At 39.3% G+C, this 20574-nt stretch overlaps 1 protein-coding gene across 1 annotated transcript in view; it reads right to left on the reverse strand.

Annotated features, from left to right (window-relative positions):
• Positions 1 to 353: 353 nt before the first annotated feature.
• The window catches only part of LOC145662083 (phospholipid-transporting ATPase ABCA3-like), a 314987-nt gene continuing 294766 nt past the window's right edge, over positions 354 to 20574 (reverse strand). The window contains exon 6 of the mRNA XM_081727423.1: positions 354 to 753. Coding sequence (XP_081583549.1) covers positions 532 to 753 — 222 coding nt within the window. The 3' untranslated portion in view covers positions 354 to 531. The remainder of the gene's footprint in view (positions 754 to 20574) is intronic.

Below are 20574 nucleotides of genomic sequence, written 5' to 3' on the forward strand. Positions count from 1 at the left end.
GGTTTGATTCCCGCTCGCATTTTACTTAAGTTTTAGTTGACTTTTCGTACTTTTTTCATTCCACTCCTTGAGTATTTTGAGAAATTAAATAACAGCAAAGTTACATCTTGGATATCAATGGTATGTTTATATTATATTTGTGTGTGTTATTTTGCGTGTGTGTGTGTGTGTTCAAGTGGCTGTTTCTTGTATGTTTTTTTTTTACTTTCTAACTTTTTCTTTTGCTAGGTGGCAGATAAGGCTTCATACAGCCTTAACCTCGACATGTAAAATAAGTCGAAATACATAAATAAATAAATAAATAAATAAATAAATAAATAAATAAATAAATAAACGTTTTTCGATTCCTTTATTATTCCTTCAACAGTTCAATTACGATTGATACAATTCATAATAATACTTGAAAATTTTGAATTTACTTCAATTTTAATACATATATAATGGAAGAACATGATGTTTTACTATAGAAAAGCGGAATGCTACAAGATATGTGTTTATTCACCACAATGAAAATTTTAAAGACAAGAATTTTCAACTACAACACTTTATTCTCTTGTGAGTCACATGTGGATCCCTTTTTACCTTGATTCTTTCATTCTGTACAGATGTAAAACACCTGAACACTTCTTGTAATGTAGTCTCGGTTATTGTGTAGTCTTCTATTATTGAAAAATAATATTTGATGTTTTCCATTTTCATAAATAAATCTGAAAGTGCGATGTTGAAATTTTGGACGTGGTAATGGAGAGTTCCCTGCAAACAGAATATTTAGAGAGTATATAAATACAGTGCAAGCGCTCTTACATTGTCATAACATTAAATTTACTCTCATTATTTCATTTTATATTTTACCTTCATTTTTGAAATACGGACAGACAAGTACTAATTAAATCTGAAATTACAGTTAAGTTAAAGGCGTTTGCTAGTTTTTTTGTTATATCAACATTTCTTATAAACATCATTTTATCAAATGAATATTTTAGTAGTCTAGCACTTTCTTGTTTTCTAATGGAGATTTGGTTCACTAAACAGAGCAGTATGTGCATGATTTCCAAACAAGTTTTAAAATAAAGGACAATGACTTAATAGGCTATCATACTTTACGCAATTTTCAGAAATCCAATCTATTCTCAAAGTTCCGAATACAAGGGTTGCTTGTCTAATTCCTAGATTTTTTTCTAAAAGTGTTACTAATTGTAGCTTGAAATTCTCACGACAGATACATGTGGCAACACTTCATGACATCACAGTCTTTTCCCTCACTTGAGCCCACGCAGGTTGAGTAAGACATGATTGCGTGCCGTGTATTCTGGGCACGTGTTGGACTGTGAAATGTGTGAACAAGAAATTTGTGTTAAATTTTGTTTTAAAGTTGAGACTACCTAGAGATATCAAATGTTGCAACCAAAGGACGTCTGAGCCAATAGTCACATACACATGACAATTTGACTAAGGGCCAGATAAAAATCCTCCGGACCAAATAATGAATCAAGAGCGAAACATGTACCGGTACTTTTATTAAGGTAAAAGATCACGTACATTTTTATGTGATTCATGTTTCATTACATGGATGGGTAAGGTATAATCTTGTCAAGACTTGTCGTGACTTGAAATTTCATGACTGATAGCTGTACTGCACAGCTATCTCAGTTCTCTGTACACTCCTGAAGCGATTACCGAGCAATTGTAGCTTTATTAGTAGCATTGTTTGATGTGTGAGAGCTTGAGAGCTTAAATATTCCACATAAGTGCCCAACTCACTCGGACAGTTTCTGTTATATTGTGGAAGATCTCGATCAAAGGACATCACTTCTTTAATTTGAAGGAGAAGTTTCCAAACATTAGCGACGCAGAAATGAATTTAAAGAATTTTGAGGGACCACAAATAAGAAAACTAATAAAATATACACATTTTTGAAGAAGGTGAATAGTTTAGAAAAATACGAATGGAATTCCCTCAACAAGTCAGTAAAATAAATACCTTTCAGGCAAAAAAATCTGAAAACTATAGTACCAAGTGAATCAGTTGCTGAGAGCATACATGTATGTCCTTCATTTCAATCACTTTCACTTGGATTTCGTTCTGGAAAAACTAGGAGTTGCAGTGATTAACAAAATGAACACTTCCATCAGAATACTGAATAATAGAAAATACACCAAGGTCAGTAGATCTCAAGTATATTGGTAAATTACTGCTGGACTCTGGAAAGGGAAGTACCTTAGGCAAAATACGATAAGAAATCAGTTAGCCATTTTAGGTTCTTTAAACATTGTTAATTTACTTGTTGTTAAAATATTTACCTGTCACAAAAAAAAATCTTACGCCATAGAGGAAAACAGTTGTAATTTTTGAATTCAGTACTAATTTTTCGATAAAATTTATCCAATAAAGTTTTACAGACAGAAAAAAGATTTTATTTTGTATACCAGTGAAATCATTTATACGTATAAAATTTAGTTTGACAGAAATTTTGGATGTACCGCTATCCAACTTTGACAGGATTAAACAGGACCGATCCAAATTTTGAAATTTACTTATCTTTAATAGTTTATATATTCAAATTTTTTGTTGTACCACTCAAATTTTTGCTGCGTCCCTTTCAAATTCTGGCAAGATTTGATAAAGTCTTGACATTGGATAATTAACTCCGCTAATAACTGTTCTTGGAATGAGATTTTATTTTTACTGTATCATCAAATTACTGGACTGTATATTTTTAATGTAATTTTTACTGTACTATCAAATTTTGGTATTGATCCAGGCCACCGTTAATTTTTTGCTGGATCAACGAATTATAAAAAATGTAAATATACACATTTTAACGTTGAATAAGAATTAAGAAACTCTCTCCTGGATATGTTCAATAAAATGGGCCGAAGCCTGTTTTGAGGTTTGAGCATTCGGGCCGTTGGCTGATGAGACCTAAAATCATTAGTAGCAAGCCTTTGAGTCGTTTGGTATTTAATTCGGCTAACGTAAGATTGTTAATGAAATATTTACTTGTAAAATATGAATAGAAATACAATAGACGGTTCAGGAATAACTTATATAAATATGTAATTAAATGTGTGAAAGAGTTTATATGCATGTGCTCCCTAATTCGTACAAGGCATATATACATACAAGGTGTTTCCGGAGAAAACCGACAAACTTCGCAGAAATGTCCATCCCATCAAAACAGAAGAAAAGTTTCATTTGTTTCAATATAAGATATACGTTGACTGAGTAGTTACTTCTTGTTTCGCAGAATTCCTCATCAGTGAGCAATGTTGCCAAGTTTACACTTCCTGTTTCGCAGAATTGTATGAAAAGTTTTAAATCGTACCGCACCTCAATATTAGAAATATTTGTAGAAAGGAACAAACCATGAAAATAAATCTAAAGAGGTGCGGTTTGCAATAGAGCCTTGTCGCACAAGTACAATCGTGGTTTACTGCAACAAGAACAAATTATAAACACACAGACACATAAATAAAAAAAAATCATTTGCATTGAACAATAATGACATGAATCTTAATAAATTTAGTATACAAGTACGACTCTTAATAACACCTTGTCTTTATTGGATTGTAATTTCAACTATCCATATGAAAGCATTGAGATACTGCATTAAAGTAAGGAATAAGGTCAACTTCAGCACACATAAGCCTACTCTTAAGAACCCGAGTACGACTATCTAAACGTCTCCATAATCTTCTCCGCAAAGTTAAATTCCCTGCTTCTAGCAGCCGCATTCTCAGATTGTTCTTTCTTCAAAAGTAAAATGAAACTGTATATATAGACAAGGACGCCGATTTCTCTGTAAATTGGGGAGGGGGGCATTCAGATGCAGAAGGTATATATATATATATATATATATATATATATATATATATATATATATATATATATATATATATATATATATATATATATATATATATGAGGATTTTAAGACAAATTGCATTCAAATTATACCAAATATTGTATATTCATAAATACAATAGGGAGATCCATATGAGCTTTGGAGGGCCCGGACCCCCCGAACCCCTAGGATCGGCGCCCTTGTATATAGGGATGATTTATGTCTACGTTCTATTAAACTTGATGTGTTTAATTGTTCGTGCTTTTCTCGCTGGTTATCAAATTTTTTTCTTATTGCCCTGAAACGTAAATACAAATATATTAATAGTATGTAAGGGGTCAAATAACAATCCAATAAAAAAGTAATCTTTCAAATATTGTTGTATTTAAGGGTGGAAGGTTGCATTAAGTTCGTCAACATAAGTGTCCGTCAAGTAGTCTAGGAAAACTTGTGCCTCCGGTATGTCGGATGCTTCGTCTTGTATATATGGAAATGCATCAGGAATGCTTTAAGAGAAAGGAGTGGAAGTGCATCTGCTCTCCTAATCTATCTCCTCATATTATTATCTTTGTAAAGTGGAGTAAAGTTTGTTCAAAGTCAGTCACGAATTCTTGCACGCAAAACTGGAAGTGACTATCTTCATCTCTTTTCTTGGTTAGCTGAAGCATGGGTGTGTACAATGACTGATTTTTGCTTTGCAATATGCGGAAAAGGAGTGGAGAAAATGTCTGAAATACTTTCCGTGCAATGTATAGATATAACTATAAAAATAAACGTGGACAAATTTTAAATGTTCCATCCATCACTATCTTTTCGTTCCTTTCACATCAAAAATCACCTTTCACTTTACGGTTTGTTGACATACCAGCCACCCTGACTTTCTCAATAATTAATGATTTTTTTACTTATAATTTATATATGTGATTACAATATTATGAAAGAATCAATTTCTCAACATATAATATAAATATCGGCGTGCTTCTGGTGCACTACAGCCTTTACACAAACTCATGTAAAAAATCAAATCTCTCATTCTGGGAAACGGGAACACACACACATTGGATTATTTTTCTGTTCTTCAAAACATTGCAGCGTTGAGCGTGAAAACCCAGATTTTACCCCTTTCTGCGAAACAGGAACACAAGGACTGAGTTTCTTTGCTGTTGGTCACAATGTAGCTAATCTGACGTCATTATCACTAAATTGCCTGAAACTTTCCCCTTTTTCGTCCACGTGAGGTACATGCATATATATATACGATATATATATATATATATATATATATATATATATATATATATATATATATATATATATATATATATATATATATATATATATCCGGAGTGAATCAAAAGTCTGGACACGGTGAATAACTCGAGAACTGAACTTCGAATCGAAAAACCAAAAAACACGTGTTTAGTAATATTAAAAAAACTATCTGATGAAACCAAACTCAACCCTCTAGAACCACTCCCTGGGGGCTGGGTTGGGGTCAACTTTGAAATTTCAAATGGAAACCCCAATTTTAAATTGCAGATTTGGATTCTACGGATGGATAGCCTAAACTATGTAATGTTTCATCAACACTTTTCCGTCGATGCATAATATGGCTAAGTAATCGGGGAAAATAAATGGCTCCTAAATACTCCCATTTCGTTCATGAGCTTGGTAGTATTTCCGACCTCTGTTCTCGTTCAGTGTCACTGGTTCACTTCTCTGTTCCTTCTCGTCACTGGATAGAAGCACTCTACACACAGACAGAAAACACAGAGAAAGGCACATCTTCTTCATTCAGGCTTCGGGCAGTATCAGTGTTGCAAACCAGAAAATTCAAAAGCGGCGAGAAGAGGACAAAAAATAAAACAATTAAAAATAAAAAGAAAATTAAAGAAAAGTATAGCTATTGAAATGAAATGAAATCTTTGAGTTTTACGTCCCACGGTTATGCCGGTTAGGCTAAAGGAGACGGTGATTATGAGAAATGAATGAAACGGTGGAATGATGAAAGTGGGAGGAAACGGGAGAACCCCGAAAAAACCCACGCACACGGTATTTATCCACCACAAAGTTTACTTGGCGGGGGCTGGGATCGAACCCGGAACCCCAAGCACCAGAGGTGAACGCTCTACCACTTTTTTAAAATTGTATTTATTTAGAGCAATATAGAATACATTCTGTGCTACAGTTGCGTGAGAGACATATATAGAGACATATTTATACAGCAGCGGCCGCTGAAGGGGAGCCAATGTGCCGTGGCACTACCACAAATAATACAAAAAATAATATAAATAATACTTGCATCTTACTAAATAATAAACTTTTTAATTTTATGCACAATACTTTACTTGCAACGTCATCATTGCTCACGAGAAGCTGGCTTGAGTCGCGCTCAGTGATTGAATGCGCTCAGAATTACTCGCACGCTAGCATTACATAGGCCTATCTCTACTCTGTTTGTGCCAAGTTCTCCCGTGCTCTCCCGACTGTTCTAAAAATGGTTTGTGCGCATGCTCGTTAGTTGGAGAGCAGGAGGAAAGTACGAAGAAATAACTAGTGTTTTGTGCCACGATCGAAGGTGGCTCGAAGCGGGAGATTTGTTTCGTCTTATGTTTCGATGCTCTATGAAAGGGGGCTTTGTTTTGGAGTTAGTCGCCTGGAATTCTAACATGTGACTCCTGATTCACTTGTTCCTATTGCAGTGTTTCCAAACTAGTTACTTATTACATACCGATCCAGACATCTAGGGGTATGTACCATCTAGATTTGACCCTCCCAAAAATCGATTTGGAGTTTATTTCGTTATTGTGTTGTCAACCCAAGTATGATCTCCCCTGATTGAAACCTAAACCCATTGTGGGCCTGAGTGTTTGTGGTGTTGAATGTTTTGTGTGTATGAACTTGTCAATTATATATTTTTGCGAAGTTTTGATGCTGAGTATTTAAGTGTAGCAGGGGCGGATACAGAATCGACTTCTGGGGGGACGGTGGGTTGTCATACTGCTACTTAGAGCTACTTTTAACAGCTTCAAACTCTGGGATGGGTTTATTTATATATATAAAATAAGAAAGTTTATTCTTCTGGGGGGGCGATTGCCCCCCTTCCTGGATCCGCCACTGAAGAGTAGTGCTGTTTTCTTCTTTCTCTATATTTGTAACTACTTTCCGTGAAACCAGAACAACACATTACGATGAATGTGGCAAGTAATTTAGTGAAATATCCGTTTACATCCCTATCATATGACGACAAACTAACTGGAAGCAGGAAATTTAGGAAAGCAAATGCCTAATTTAAAATTATGTGTTAAGCAAGTGATCCGTAATAAGGAAAGATTGCATCAATTTAACATGAACATATACTTGAAAAACAGTTTGAATTTGTGGTTGTGATGTAGCCAATCCTTTATTTTGTTTTCCGTGTGTTGTTTGGGGAAGGGGGGACGCAAGCTGGACAAAATCTGCTTTATGTTTATAATAAGTTAACTGTAGGCACAAACAACTTTATTCTAAATAACTCTGTCTGTCCGTCTGTCTGTCTGTCTGTCTCTCTCTCTCTCTCTCTCTCTCTCTCTCTCTCTCTCTATATATATATATATATATATATATATATATATATATATATATGTATGTGTGTGTGTATGTGTGTGACTGTAATAAAATAATGTTATTTGTGCCTTTACATGTACTTTTTTTTTTTTTTTTTACGGATATGCACTTATTTACTGTTACGTTTTGGCACTACCATATCATATACTCACGAGCCGCCACTGTATCTATATAGGCTTAAATCTAAAGACTAATATGAACACCTAAAATATATGTGCAAGGAGAACATACAATACAAACAACATTATAGTTTAAGAATAAACATCGAGAGTCACCTGGAGAAATCGAGCGAACAATCTTTGCTCGTCTAGGTGAGTAAACTGTTTTTTTTCGAACTCGGTTCAAGTATGCCAGGTATAGATGTCGGTCACAGAAGGATCGGTAGTTGTCTATAAATAAAATAGTAGAGCAGATGAGCAAGGTAACTGCTCGTTGTTTGGTAGGTGGGAACCACTGAAATTCCGGAAATGAAAGGAGATCAAAGGTGAAATATCTCCCTGAGCCGCGACAAATCAGCCCAAGAAAGGAACACAGTTTGCCACGCAGGTCGCGTAGCCGTGCATTTTATATAGGTGTTCTAAAGTGTCCACCTGTGGACAGAAGTCACATATGTCGGACGTACTCCTACCAATCTGTAACAGTCTGAATTTTGTGACAGTCAAGTTATTTACTAAACGATACCAGGCTTCTCTCATTGGGGATGTAAGACACGGCGCTTGAATGGTACGCCAAATAGCATGCCAATTGTGGTGCGATTCTCTGAGTTCACATAGGGGGGTAACATTTATCAATTCAGATTGCAACAATATGATATAGAGCGATTTAGGAGTCCAAGACTTGGAAGTATTGTCACTCGGAACCATCGACCAGGCCAGGATGACCTGTAAGATGTATATTGGACACGATTCAGGAAAACGAACATGGGCAGGATTGTTCCCTGGCCAAAGGCGATCTACCCAGCATTGGAATCATTGCGCAGTGTGGGAGGAGGCATGTTCCAACTTATGTAGGGTGCTGAGCATGTAAAGAGCTCGACATTTGTGACGCACACTGATTAGATTTAAACCACCACATGCAGTCGGAAGATATAAAACGCGTCGTTGCACGCGGAACATGTAGCCTTTCCATATGAACCAACCAAATAATGACTCGATTTGACGCGCATATTTGTCGGGCAGTGGAAAAAGACGCACTAGGAACCAGAGTTTGGAACTAATGTAAATATTTAGATAGTGAATGCGTCGAGCTAGAGTGAAAGTTCTTGAGCGGCACATTGCTAAGTTCATACGCAGCACCTGGAGTAATGGCTGCCAAATATGGTTGTAAGAGCAGCATACGACTTGAAATCGGACACCTAAAATGAGTGATTCTGTCGTGCACAGAGAGAGAGAGGTCAGAGGTCAGAGAGGTTAAGACGTTCCTGGGAAGCAAGGTCTGAAAGTTATTGACCGTCAAGAGAGTTGTTTTGTGGTCAAAAGAGGTTAAGTTGCAAACCACTCGCTAGGGAAAACTTTTCGACTTTTCGTAACGCTGAGACAAGTTGAGCAGTGGTAGCACAGAGGAATGTTAGATCTCCATATATGAAATGGCTGTCAATTGATGGAAGCTGTGAAGAGCCGATGTATGGGGGTGCTGGAAATGATGAAGGAGAGGATCTAGTACAAGGCAAAACAATATTCCCGAGAGAGCGCAACCTTGCCTGACACCTTTATGAATCCCAAAAGGGGAAAGAAGATGGCCGTTAAGTTGTAACTGGGAAGTAATATTGTGATAAAGCTGGTGGAGAACGGTAAGTATCTGAGAAGGGAAGTGATACTGTTGTAAGACTTCAAACAAATAAGAGTGGTTTAGGGTGTCAAAGGCTTTTCGAAAATCGCATGCAAGAACTCCTACGGGAAGAAATGGAAATTGGGCATAAGCAAGGAAATCGCGAATGGTCGCAAGTGCGGTATGAATATTGCGGGAGGGGTGTAAAGCCGTTTGAGCGGGGCAGATGTACGGAAGGATAACTTGCTTAATACGAGGGCTAGAAGCTTAGTAAAAAGTTTGTAATCTGTGTTTAGAAGTGTAATCGGGCGAGGAAATCGCGAATGGTCGCAAGTGCGGTATGAATATTGTGGGAGGGGTGTAAAGCCGTTTGAGCGGGGCAGATGTACGGAAGGATAACTTGCTTAATACGATGGCTAAAAGCTTAGTAAAAAGTTTGTAATCTGTGTTTAGAGGTGTAATCGGGCGATAGTCCGCCACGCTTGTCGGATTGCCGCCTTTGGGTAGTAGAATGATAACGTCTGCATGTTGATAGACCGGTCCACCTTGCAACAGAAAATTAAATAATTCACAGAGTATTGGAGCAACTAGTGTAAAAAACGCTTGAGTAAAAGCGGTACCTGATCCCATCTCTGCCCGGAGATGTACTCCGTTTAACTTAGGAGAGGTTTGTCTCGATTTTGGAAAGAGTGATGGGCGCAAGTAAAAACGTGCGGTCTTGTTCGGATAGGCACGATGGGATCTTGGTGAGGAAAGGGGGAGTTGCTGTAATTATGTCGGGTAATGCGTACAATGACGTGTAATATTCCTGAAAATGCTCGTACAAAGCGTCTTTAATAGTGAGCTGTTGCCCATCCGAAGTAGACACATGAGAGATAAAATGATGTTGTTGGCGATTGAGGCGTTTAACATAATGATACAAAGACGAAGGTTCAGAAACAAGTCTATCTGCCGTCCCGTCGTCGATGTGAACGCTCAGAGATTGGATATGTGGCACCTGTTTCAATTGGTGCTTAACACGCATGATCGCCGCCATATTGGAAACGCTACTTGGTTGGTTCCACAGTTCGCATAGTACACTATAAGAATTCATGCATCTCGCGATAGTTTTGACGATATAATTTCCTCATGCCTTGAAAGAAAGTTCGAATTTGAGGTTTAATGTAGCGACACTACCACATGGTAATATTAGGATAGATCGTACGAGCTCGTAGCTATCGCGTTCAACTAGCGTGAAATAAACACCGGACGTGGTCGATGGTTAAAAATTGATTGTTTAATTTCCAATAACTACGACCGTACAATTTGGAAAGTTGCGTCGGAAAGCGTAATACCGGCTTAATACCTGTATGGTCTGTAAAGCAAGCCGCATGTTGCTGTATATCAAATACTCTGCTTAGGAGGCTTGCCGGGAGATAGCATCGGTCCAAGCGTGAGCCCACCTAGGCTGATTTGAAAGTAAAAGTGTGATTATTATGAAAATGAAGCCAAATGTCTTTTAAGCCCAAATGTGTAATAAAACGATGAAAAGCTGGTGATGGGTGATATTCACCGCTCGTATCTTGAAGAAACATGTGACAATTCATGTTTCCAAGAAACAAAATCGGATATCGTGTAATAGGTAGCATGTCAAAAGCTTCTTCGTGATAAAAACGTTCGCGGGCCATACGCTGATTTGTCCCTGAGTGGCCGTAGACAGCCAAAATACATATACCATCAATAACACATCGAATAGCCCGCCCTAACGAGGATAGTTGGATATGCGTAGGGTGGAGGCCTCGTTTCACAAGTAAAGCAGTGTCCAATGATGGGGGGCGCAATATTGACAATGTCAGTATAATTAGACACAAAGGATAGTTCGGGATCCTTAACCTTCTGCAAACAATAAATATCAGCATCGTGGAGCGCTATGAAGTGCGCTAATAGCTGTTTATTTGGTATGCTGCTTATAGAATTAATGTTTAAAGTTAAATACGAACAGGAGTTGACCCCAGCGTTCATTAGGCAAAACACAAGAAGCGTACCCACAAGATAAATGTGTACCTTACAAGACCGTAAAAATCTCCAGGACACATACCTGCAAGTGTACCTCTCTCTCTCTCTCTCTCTCTCTCTCAATGTTTTGATGCTCCAGGAACTCGTCCACTGAGCAATACAGACGGTAAAATGGGGATCTATACTTGTAGAGATGAATGGTCCAGGATGAATTCGGGAACAAAATAAGTAAACACAATCGAAACAATCACTTTATGTGGAACACTAACTATGTCGAAGATACTATATATTACAAGCTGCAATGAATAACAAGAGCACTGCACTGTTGATCACTTTGACACTATTACAAGTCGTAGTTGTTCACTATGTAATATTGTAGCAGATGATAAAGAACGAGGTGGTTTTTGTTAGCTAGTAAGAAAGACACTGTTACGGGGCTAGTGAAATAAGCAGAATGAATGACTGTGTTGAGTATCGGACGGTAACTAGGCGTTAGAAAGCACTGAAAGGTCAGGTGGTCAATAGAACCTTCATTTTTTCAACACAAACGTGAGGGGCGCTGCTGCTGTTTATATTGCTGGATGGGAGTCTGAGCAGTATGAAGACGAAGGCGAGAATATAAACAATGATGTTTTCTTGTCCAATTGTGAGGGGCCTCCCATTTTCTCGTGGTGGGAATCTGTTCTAGCTGCCAATAATAAATCTCTGGTCCTGATCGTTGTTGTTGTTGGTACGTTCGCCATTCGGTTTGCCGTTTCTGGAGCAGCATCTCGGCGAAAGAAGATGCTGCAAGCCGGAGATCAATCGGTGTGCCATGCTGGGTTGCATATCTGCTCAGGACATCGCTGACTTCGTTCCCGGGAATGTCGCAGTGGGATGGCGTATGAATTAACGTAACCACTTGATGATCGTTATGTAATATTCGAAGCTGCTGACCAATATTGATATGTAACCATGTATTGGCAGATGTCCATGGGTGTTCTACATATTCCTTGTAACGCACTAAGGCTATCACTACAAATGCCCACGATAGGTAGTTTTCGTTGTAGGGCGACTTTCAATGCCGTGCGAATTGCCCAGCTTTCTGCTAAATAGATTGATGTATTCGGTGGAAGTCTGTGAGTCTGCGTAATTAAGCGCTGGAATATAAATTCCTGCTCCAACCACAGATCCATGTTCGGTATGCTGTTTAGAAGCATCCATGTAAGTTAAAATGGTATTTGAGTGATGAGATTGAATGTGGTGTTCCCAGAGATGGCGCACTATCTGAGGCTGATTGGAGCGAAGACGTTTGAAAGAGACCACCGGTTGCTCAAGTGTGAGAGAATGTAGAAGAGTAATATATTGTGCAGTATAACATGGTAGTTTTGGTCCGCGATGCAATTGATTGAGCCAGGTATGAATACTAACGAATGCTCGATAAATCCAAGGTAGCTGTTTATAATATGGAAATCGGGTACGGAGGTTGCTATTGTATAGGAATTGTAATTTCGGTAATAATAGGGAAGAGGTGCAGCATATGCGTTGAAGGAGGATTTTTTAGACACAAAATTGGTTTTTAATGGGAAAGGAATTATTCCAGCTTCTTCTAAAAGTGCTGAGGAAGGTGCCGTCTTTGGTTGTCGGAATATAATTCGCTGTGTTGTGGCTTGAAGACAGATGTGATGTTCGCTGATCCGTTTGGGTAGTGGAGAGAGTAATATTCCGCCATAGTGAAGTTTTGCATCCACACATTGAGTACTGACTTGTTGCAGGGAGGATATATCTGTTCCCCACCCCTTGTGGCTGATGCAAGACATCAACTTAAAATAAGGTTGGGCTTTAAGTGCTATTGTTTTGAGATGATACTTACAATTTAGTTTAGAATCGAGATGAAAACCAAGATATTGTAAAGTAGGTGTAACTGGTGAAGGAGTGCTATTTATCGTGAGATGGATTTGAGGTTGAAAACGTTTTCGGGTGAAGAGAGTGCAAGAAGATTTCGCCCAGTTGACTCACATGCCGCTTTCAGAGGTCCAGCAATGAAGTTATAGGGGAGCGTCGTGCAAAATGCGTAGCCCGTCCACAAAGTTAGAAGTTTTGACATATAACAACATGTCATCACAGTATTGTTGATTACGAACCAGTTTTCTAAGTCGTTGATGGAGAGAGAGTGTATATATGTTAAATAGAGTTGAACAGAGACTAGAACCTTGAGGAATACCCAAGGGTGTTGAACGGTAAGAAGAATATCTGTTATGGTATTTGATGCAGATGCGACGCTGTACCAACAAATTGTGAGTATAGCGGAGAAAAGATGTAGGAAGTTGGAGTTTTGCCATATGAGTGATGAGGCAATCGAGAATGATGGAGTCATGTTCCAGATCCAGTTTAACAGCAATCAAATACTGTCGATGCTGAAATGTGTTCCAGATATCGAGAAGAAGAGCAGCAACCGAGTCCAAAGATGACATGCCTTTTCGGTAACCAGTTAATGTGGGTGGGAAGATTGAAAAATATTCCAAGTGCCAGTTCAATTTAGAGAGGATGATCTCAAAAACTTTCACAACGCATGAAATAAGAGTAATCGGACGATAGCTCTGAGCCAACCCGATAGGTTTGTGTGGTTTAAGTATAGGGACTACCACTAAGTCTTTAAATGAAGATGGAATGTGTCCTGTCCTCCATATCTGAGAGTAGATTAGAAGAAGTACGGATCGACCATATGGAGATAGGTCATACAAGTGTTGACATCTAATCTGATCTCTCCCAGGAGCTGTGGATCGCCGAGCAGTTAACACCAGATTCAGTTCTTGGATGGTGATATTCTTGTAGATTGGTGAAACACACTCCGGATCGAGAAGAGGTTGTATAGTTCGTCTGTCATTCAGTGGTTCTGGAGGTGTGAGAAGGCGATGAAATTCGTCAATCCAAGGCGGGAGACTTTCAGTGGGAACTGCTCGTGAAGGAGACCCTGTAATTTGGTTACGTATAAATGTCCAGATAGAAGACGAAGTAGCCTGTGGGTGGAGCGTGGCACAAAATTGTTGCCAGTGTTGTTTGCGACATTGCTGGATGTATCGTTTATACATCGCCTGGGACTGGCGATAGAGTACATATGTCTGTTGACTCTTCTCTTTAAAAAATGCCTTCTGCTTCTGTCTACTATCATTTAGGAGTTATTGGCAACGCCTGTTCCACCAAGGAAAATGGGAACGGGATGCTTGAATTCGAGTCTGGCCAGGAATTTTTGAAGTAGATGTGGAGGCTTCTGAGGATGCTGTTTCTATAATATGTATGAAATAAGAGGTATTGATAGGAGTGACTTGTGCAGAAAAAGACCGGAAAAGTTCGTCGGTCGCACTCTGTTATGTTGTACGATTGTATGATTGAGGAATGCGAAAAAAGGTTGGGGCAGCTGACGAGAGGTGAGCCTTGGGTGTTCTCGGAAAAGTAACTCCTTCAAGTGTAGTTATGATAGGAAAATGATTGCTGCCACCTGTATATCCATAGACACTCCAACTATGGTTTGCATACAGAGCAGAACTGAGGATGGTGATGTCAGGCGCACTGGGATAGCCATTGAGGTTCGGGAGGCGAGTAGCAGTCCCATCATTTGCAATGAGGCGAGTTGTATGGTCCATTGCAGCGAGAAGGTTCCGGGCAGCTACGTTGGTGTAACGATTGCCCAATTTTACACTTTTACAGTTCGGATCGCCCACAATAATACAGGGACCTTGGATTGAAGTAAATAATTGTTGCCAGTAATTAGTTGTAGGAGGGCTGTCTGGTGGGGCGTAGATGTTGATAAAAGTGAGTCCAGCACACAGCACTCCGAGCTCGACAACTTGTATTTTTGTCGAGCCCGTTGGTATATATATGAGGATTTTAAGACAAATTGCATTCAAATTATACCAAATATTGTATATTCATAAATACAATAGGGAGATCCATATGAGCTTTGGAGGGCCCGGACCCCCCGAACCCCTAGGATCGGCGTCCTTGTATATAGGGATGATTTATGTCTACGTTCTATTAAACTTGATGTGTTTAATTGTTCGTGCTTTTCTCGCTGGTTATCAAATTTGTTTCTTATTGCCCTGAAACGTAAATACAAATATATTAATAGTATGTAAGGGGTCAAATAACAATCCAATAAAAAAGTAATCTTTCAAATATTGTTGTATTTAAGGGTGGAAGGTTGCATTAAGTTCGTCAACATAAGTGTCCGTCAAGTAGTCTAGGAAAACTTGTGCCTCCGGTATGTCGGATGCTTCGTTTTGTATATATGGAAATGCATCAGGAATGCTTTAAGAGAAAGGAGTGGAAGTGCATCTGCTCTCCTAATCTATCTCCTCATATTATTATCTTTGTAAAGTGGAGTAAAGTTTGTTCAAAGTCAGTCACGAATTCTTGCACGCAAAACTGGAAGTGACTATCTTCATCTCTTTTCTTGGTTAGCTGAAGCATGGGTGTGTACAATGACTGATTTTTGCTTTGCAATATGCGGAAAAGGAGTGGAGAAAATGTCTGAAATACTTTCCGTGCAATGTATAGATATAACTATAAAAATAAACGTGGACAAATTTTAAATGTTCCATCCATCACTATCTTTTCGTTCCTTTCACATCAAAAATCACCTTTCACTTTACGGTTTGTTGACATACCAGCCACCCTGACTTTCTCAATAATTTATGATTTTTTTACTTATAATTTATATATGTGATTACAATATTATGAAAGAATCAATTTCTCAACATATAATATAAATATCGGCGTGCTTCTGGTGCACTACAGCCTTTACACAAACTCATGTAAAAAATCAAATCTCTCATTCTGGGAAACGGGAACACACACACATTGGATTATTTTTCTGTTCTTCAAAACATTGCAGCGTTGAGCGTGAAAACCCAGATTTTACCCCTTTCTGCGAAACAGGAACACAAGGACTGAGTTTCTTTGTTGTTGGTCACAATGTAGCTAATCTGACGTCATTATCACTAAATTGCCTGAAACTTTCCCCTTTTTCGTCCACGTGAGGTACATGCATATATATATACGATATATATATATATATATATATATATATATATATATATATATATATATATATATATATATCCGGAGTGAATCAAAAGTCTGGACACGGTGAATAACTCGAGAACTGAACTTCGAATCGAAAAACCAAAAAAACACGTGTTTAGTAATATTAAAAAAACTATCTGATGAAACCAAACTCAACCCTCTAGAACCACTCCCTGGGGGCTGGGTTGGGGTCAACTTTGAAATTTCAAATGGAAACCCCAATTTTAAATTGCAGATTTGGATTCTACGGATGGATAGCCTAAACTATGTAATGTTTCATCAACACTTTTCCGTCGATACATAATATGGCTAAGTAATCGGGGAAAATAAATGGCTCCTAAATACTCCCATTTCGTTCATGAGCTTGGTAGTATTTCCGACCTCTGTTCTCGTTCAGTGTCACTGGTTCACTTCTCTGTTCCTTCTCGTCACTGGATAGAAGCACTCTACACACAGACAGAAAACACAGAGAAAGGCACATCTTCTTCATTCAGGCTTCGGGCAGTATCAGTGTTGCAAACCAGAAAATTCAAAAGCGGCGAGAAGAGGACAAAAAATAAAACAATTAAAAATAAAAAGGAAATTAAAGAAAAGTATAGCTATTGAAATGAAATGAAATCTTTGAGTTTTACGTCCCACGGTTATGCCGGTTAGGCTAAAGGAGACGGTGATTATGAGAAATGAATGAAACGGTGGAATGATGAAAGTGGGAGGAAACGGGAGAACCCCGAAAAAACCCACGCACACGGTATTTATCCACCACAAAGTTTACTTGGCGGGGGCTGGGATCGAACCCGGAACCCCAAGCACCAGAGGTGAACGCTCTACCACTTTTTTAAAATTGTATTTATTTAGAGCAATATAGAATACATTCTGTGCTACAGTTGCGTGAGAGACATATATAGAGACATATTTATATAGGCTTAAATCTAAAGACTAATATGAACACCTAAAATATATGTGCAAGGAGAACATACAATACAAACAACATTATAGTTTAAGAATAAACATCGAGAGTCACCTGGAGAAATCGAGCGAACAATCTTTGCTCGTCTAGGTGAGTAAACTGTTTTTTTCGAACTCGGTTCAAGTATGCCAGGTATAGATGTCGGTCACAGAAGGATCGGTAGTTGTCTATAAATAAAATAGTAGAGCAGATGAGCAAGGTAACTGCTCGTTGTTTGGTAGGTGGGAACCACTGAAATTCCGGAAATGAAAGGAGATCAAAGGTGAAATATCTCCCTGAGCCGCGACAAATCAGCCCAAGAAAGGAACACAGTTTGCCACGCAGGTCGCGTAGCCGTGCATTTTGTATATTGGTGTTCTAAAGTGTCCACCTGTGGACAGAAGTCACATATGTCGGACGTACTCCTACCAATCTGTAAGAGTCTGAATTTTGTGACAGTCAAGTTATTTACTAAACGATACCAGGCTTCTCTCATTGGGGATGTAAGACACGGCGCTTGAATGGTACGCCAAATAGCATGCCAATTGTGGTGCGATTCTCTGAGTTCACATAGGGGGGTAACATTTATCAATTCAGATTGCAACAATATGATATAGAGCGATTTAGGAGTCCAAGACTTGGAAGCATTGTCACTCGGAACCATCGACCAGGCCAGGATGACCTGTAAGATGTATATTGGACACGATTCAGGAAAACGAACATGGGCAGGATTGTTCCCTGGCCAAAGGCGATCTACCCAGCATTGGAATCATTGCGCAGTGTGGGAGGAGGCATGTTCCAACTTATGTAGGGTGCTGAGCATGTAAAGAGCTCGACATTTGTGACGCACACTGATTAGATTTAAACCACCACATGCAGTCGGAAGATATAAAACGCGTCGTTGCACGCGGAACATGTAGCCTTTCCATATGAACCAACCAAATAATGACTCGATTTGACGCGCATATTTGTCGGGCAGTGGAAAAAGACGCACTAGGAACCAGAGTTTGGAACTAATGTAAATATTTAGATAGTGAATGCGTCGAGCTAGAGTGAAAGTTCTTGAGCGGCACATTGCTAAGTTCATACGCAACACCTGGAGTAATGGCTGCCAAATATGGTTGTAAGAGCAGCATACGACTTGAAATCGGACACCTAAAATGAGTGATTCTGTCGTGCACAGAGAGAGAGAGGTCAGAGGTCAGAGAGGTTAAGACGTTCCTGGGAAGCAAGGTCTGAAAGTTATTGACCGTCAAGAGAGTTGTTTTGTGGTCAAAAGAGGTTAAGTTGCAAACCACTCGCTAGGGAAAACTTTTCGACTTTTCGTAACGCTGAGACAAGTTGAGCAGTGGTAGCACAGAGGAATGTTAGATCTCCATATATGAAATGGCTGTCAATTGATGGAAGCTGTGAAGAGCCGATGTATGGGGGTGCTGGAAATGATGAAGGAGAGGATCTAGTACAAGGCAAAACAATATTCCCGAGAGAGCGCAACCTTGCCTGACACCTTTATGAATCCCAAAAGGGGAAAGAAGATGGCCGTTAAGTTGTAACTGGGAAGTAATATTGTGATAAAGCTGGTGGAGAACGGTAAGTATCTGAGAAGGGAAGTGATACTGTTGTAAGACTTCAAACAAATAAGAGTGGTTTAGGGTGTCAAAGGCTTTTCGAAAATCGCATGCAAGAACTCCTACGGGAAGAAATGGAAATTGGGCATAAGCAAGGAAATCGCGAATGGTCGCAAGTGCGGTATGAATATTGTGGGAGGGGTGTAAAGCCGTTTGAGCGGGGCAGATGTACGGAAGGATAACTTGCTTAATACGAGGGCTAGAAGCTTAGTAAAAAGTTTGTAATCTGTGTTTAGAAGTGTAATCGGGCGAGGAAATCGCGAATGGTCGCAAGTGCGGTATGAATATTGTGGGAGGGGTGTAAAGCCGTTTGAGCGGGGCAGATGTACGGAAGGATAACTTGCTTAATACGATGGCTAAAAGCTTAGTAAAAAGTTTGTAATCTGTGTTTAGAGGTGTAATCGGGCGATAGTCCGCCACGCTTGTCGGATTGCCGCCTTTGGGTAGTAGAATGATAACGTCTGCATGTTGATAGACCGGTCCACCTTGCAACAGAAAATTAAATAATTCACAGAGTATTGGAGCAACTAGTGTAAAAAACGCTTGAGTAAAAGCGGTACCTGATCCCATCTCTGCCCGGAGATGTACTCCGTTTAACTTAGGAGAGGTTTGTCTCGATTTTGGAAAGAGTGATGGGCGCAAGTAAAAACGTGCGGTCTTGTTCGGATAGGCACGATGGGATCTTGGTGAGGAAAGGGGGAGTTGCTGTAATTATGTCGGGTAATGCGTACAATGACGTGTAATATTCCTGAAAATGCTCGTACAAAGCGTCTTTAATAGTGAGCTGTTGCCCATCCGAAGTAGACACATGAGAGATAAAATGATGTTGTTGGCGATTGAGGCGTTTAACATAATGATACAAAGACGAAGGTTCAGAAACAAGTCTATCTGCCGTCCCGTCGTCGATGTGAACGCTCAGAGATTGGATATGTGGCACCTGTTTCAATTGGTGCTTAACACGCATGATCGCCGCCATATTGGAAACGCTACTTGGTTGGTTCCACAGTTCGCATAGTACACTATAAGAATTCATGCATCTCGCGATAGTTTTGACGATATAATTTCCTCATGCCTTGAAAGAAAGTTCGAATTTGAGGTTTAATGTAGCGACACTACCACATGGTAATATTAGGATAGATCGTACGAGCTCGTAGCTATCGCGTTCAACTAGCGTGAAATAAACACCGGACGTGGTCGATGGTTAAAAATTGATTGTTTAATTTCCAATAACTACGACCGTACAATTTGGAAAGTTGCGTCGGAAAGCGTAATACCGGCTTAATACCTGTATGGTCTGTAAAGCAAGCCGCATGTTGCTGTATATCAAATACTCTGCTTAGGAGGCTTGCCGGGAGATAGCATCGGTCCAAGCGTGAGCCCACCTAGGCTGATTTGAAAGTAAAAGTGTGATTATTATGAAAATGAAGCCAAATGTCTTTTAAGCCCAAATGTGTAATAAAACGATGAAAAGCTGGTGATGGGTGATATTCACCGCTCGTATCTTGAAGAAACATGTGACAATTCATGTTTCCAAGAAACAAAATCGGATATCGTGTAATAGGTAGCATGTCAAAAGCTTCTTCGTGATAAAAACGTTCGCGGGCCATACGCTGATTTGTCCCTGAGTGGCCGTAGACAGCCAAAATACATATACCATCAATAACACATCGAATAGCCCGCCCTAACGAGGATAGTTGGATATGCGTAGGGTGGAGGCCTCGTT

The sequence above is a fragment of the Thermobia domestica genome, chromosome 10, assembly GCF_964235325.1.
Source record: "Thermobia domestica chromosome 10, izTheDome1.hap1.1, whole genome shotgun sequence".
Classification (NCBI taxonomy): domain Eukaryota; kingdom Metazoa; phylum Arthropoda; class Insecta; order Zygentoma; family Lepismatidae; genus Thermobia; species Thermobia domestica.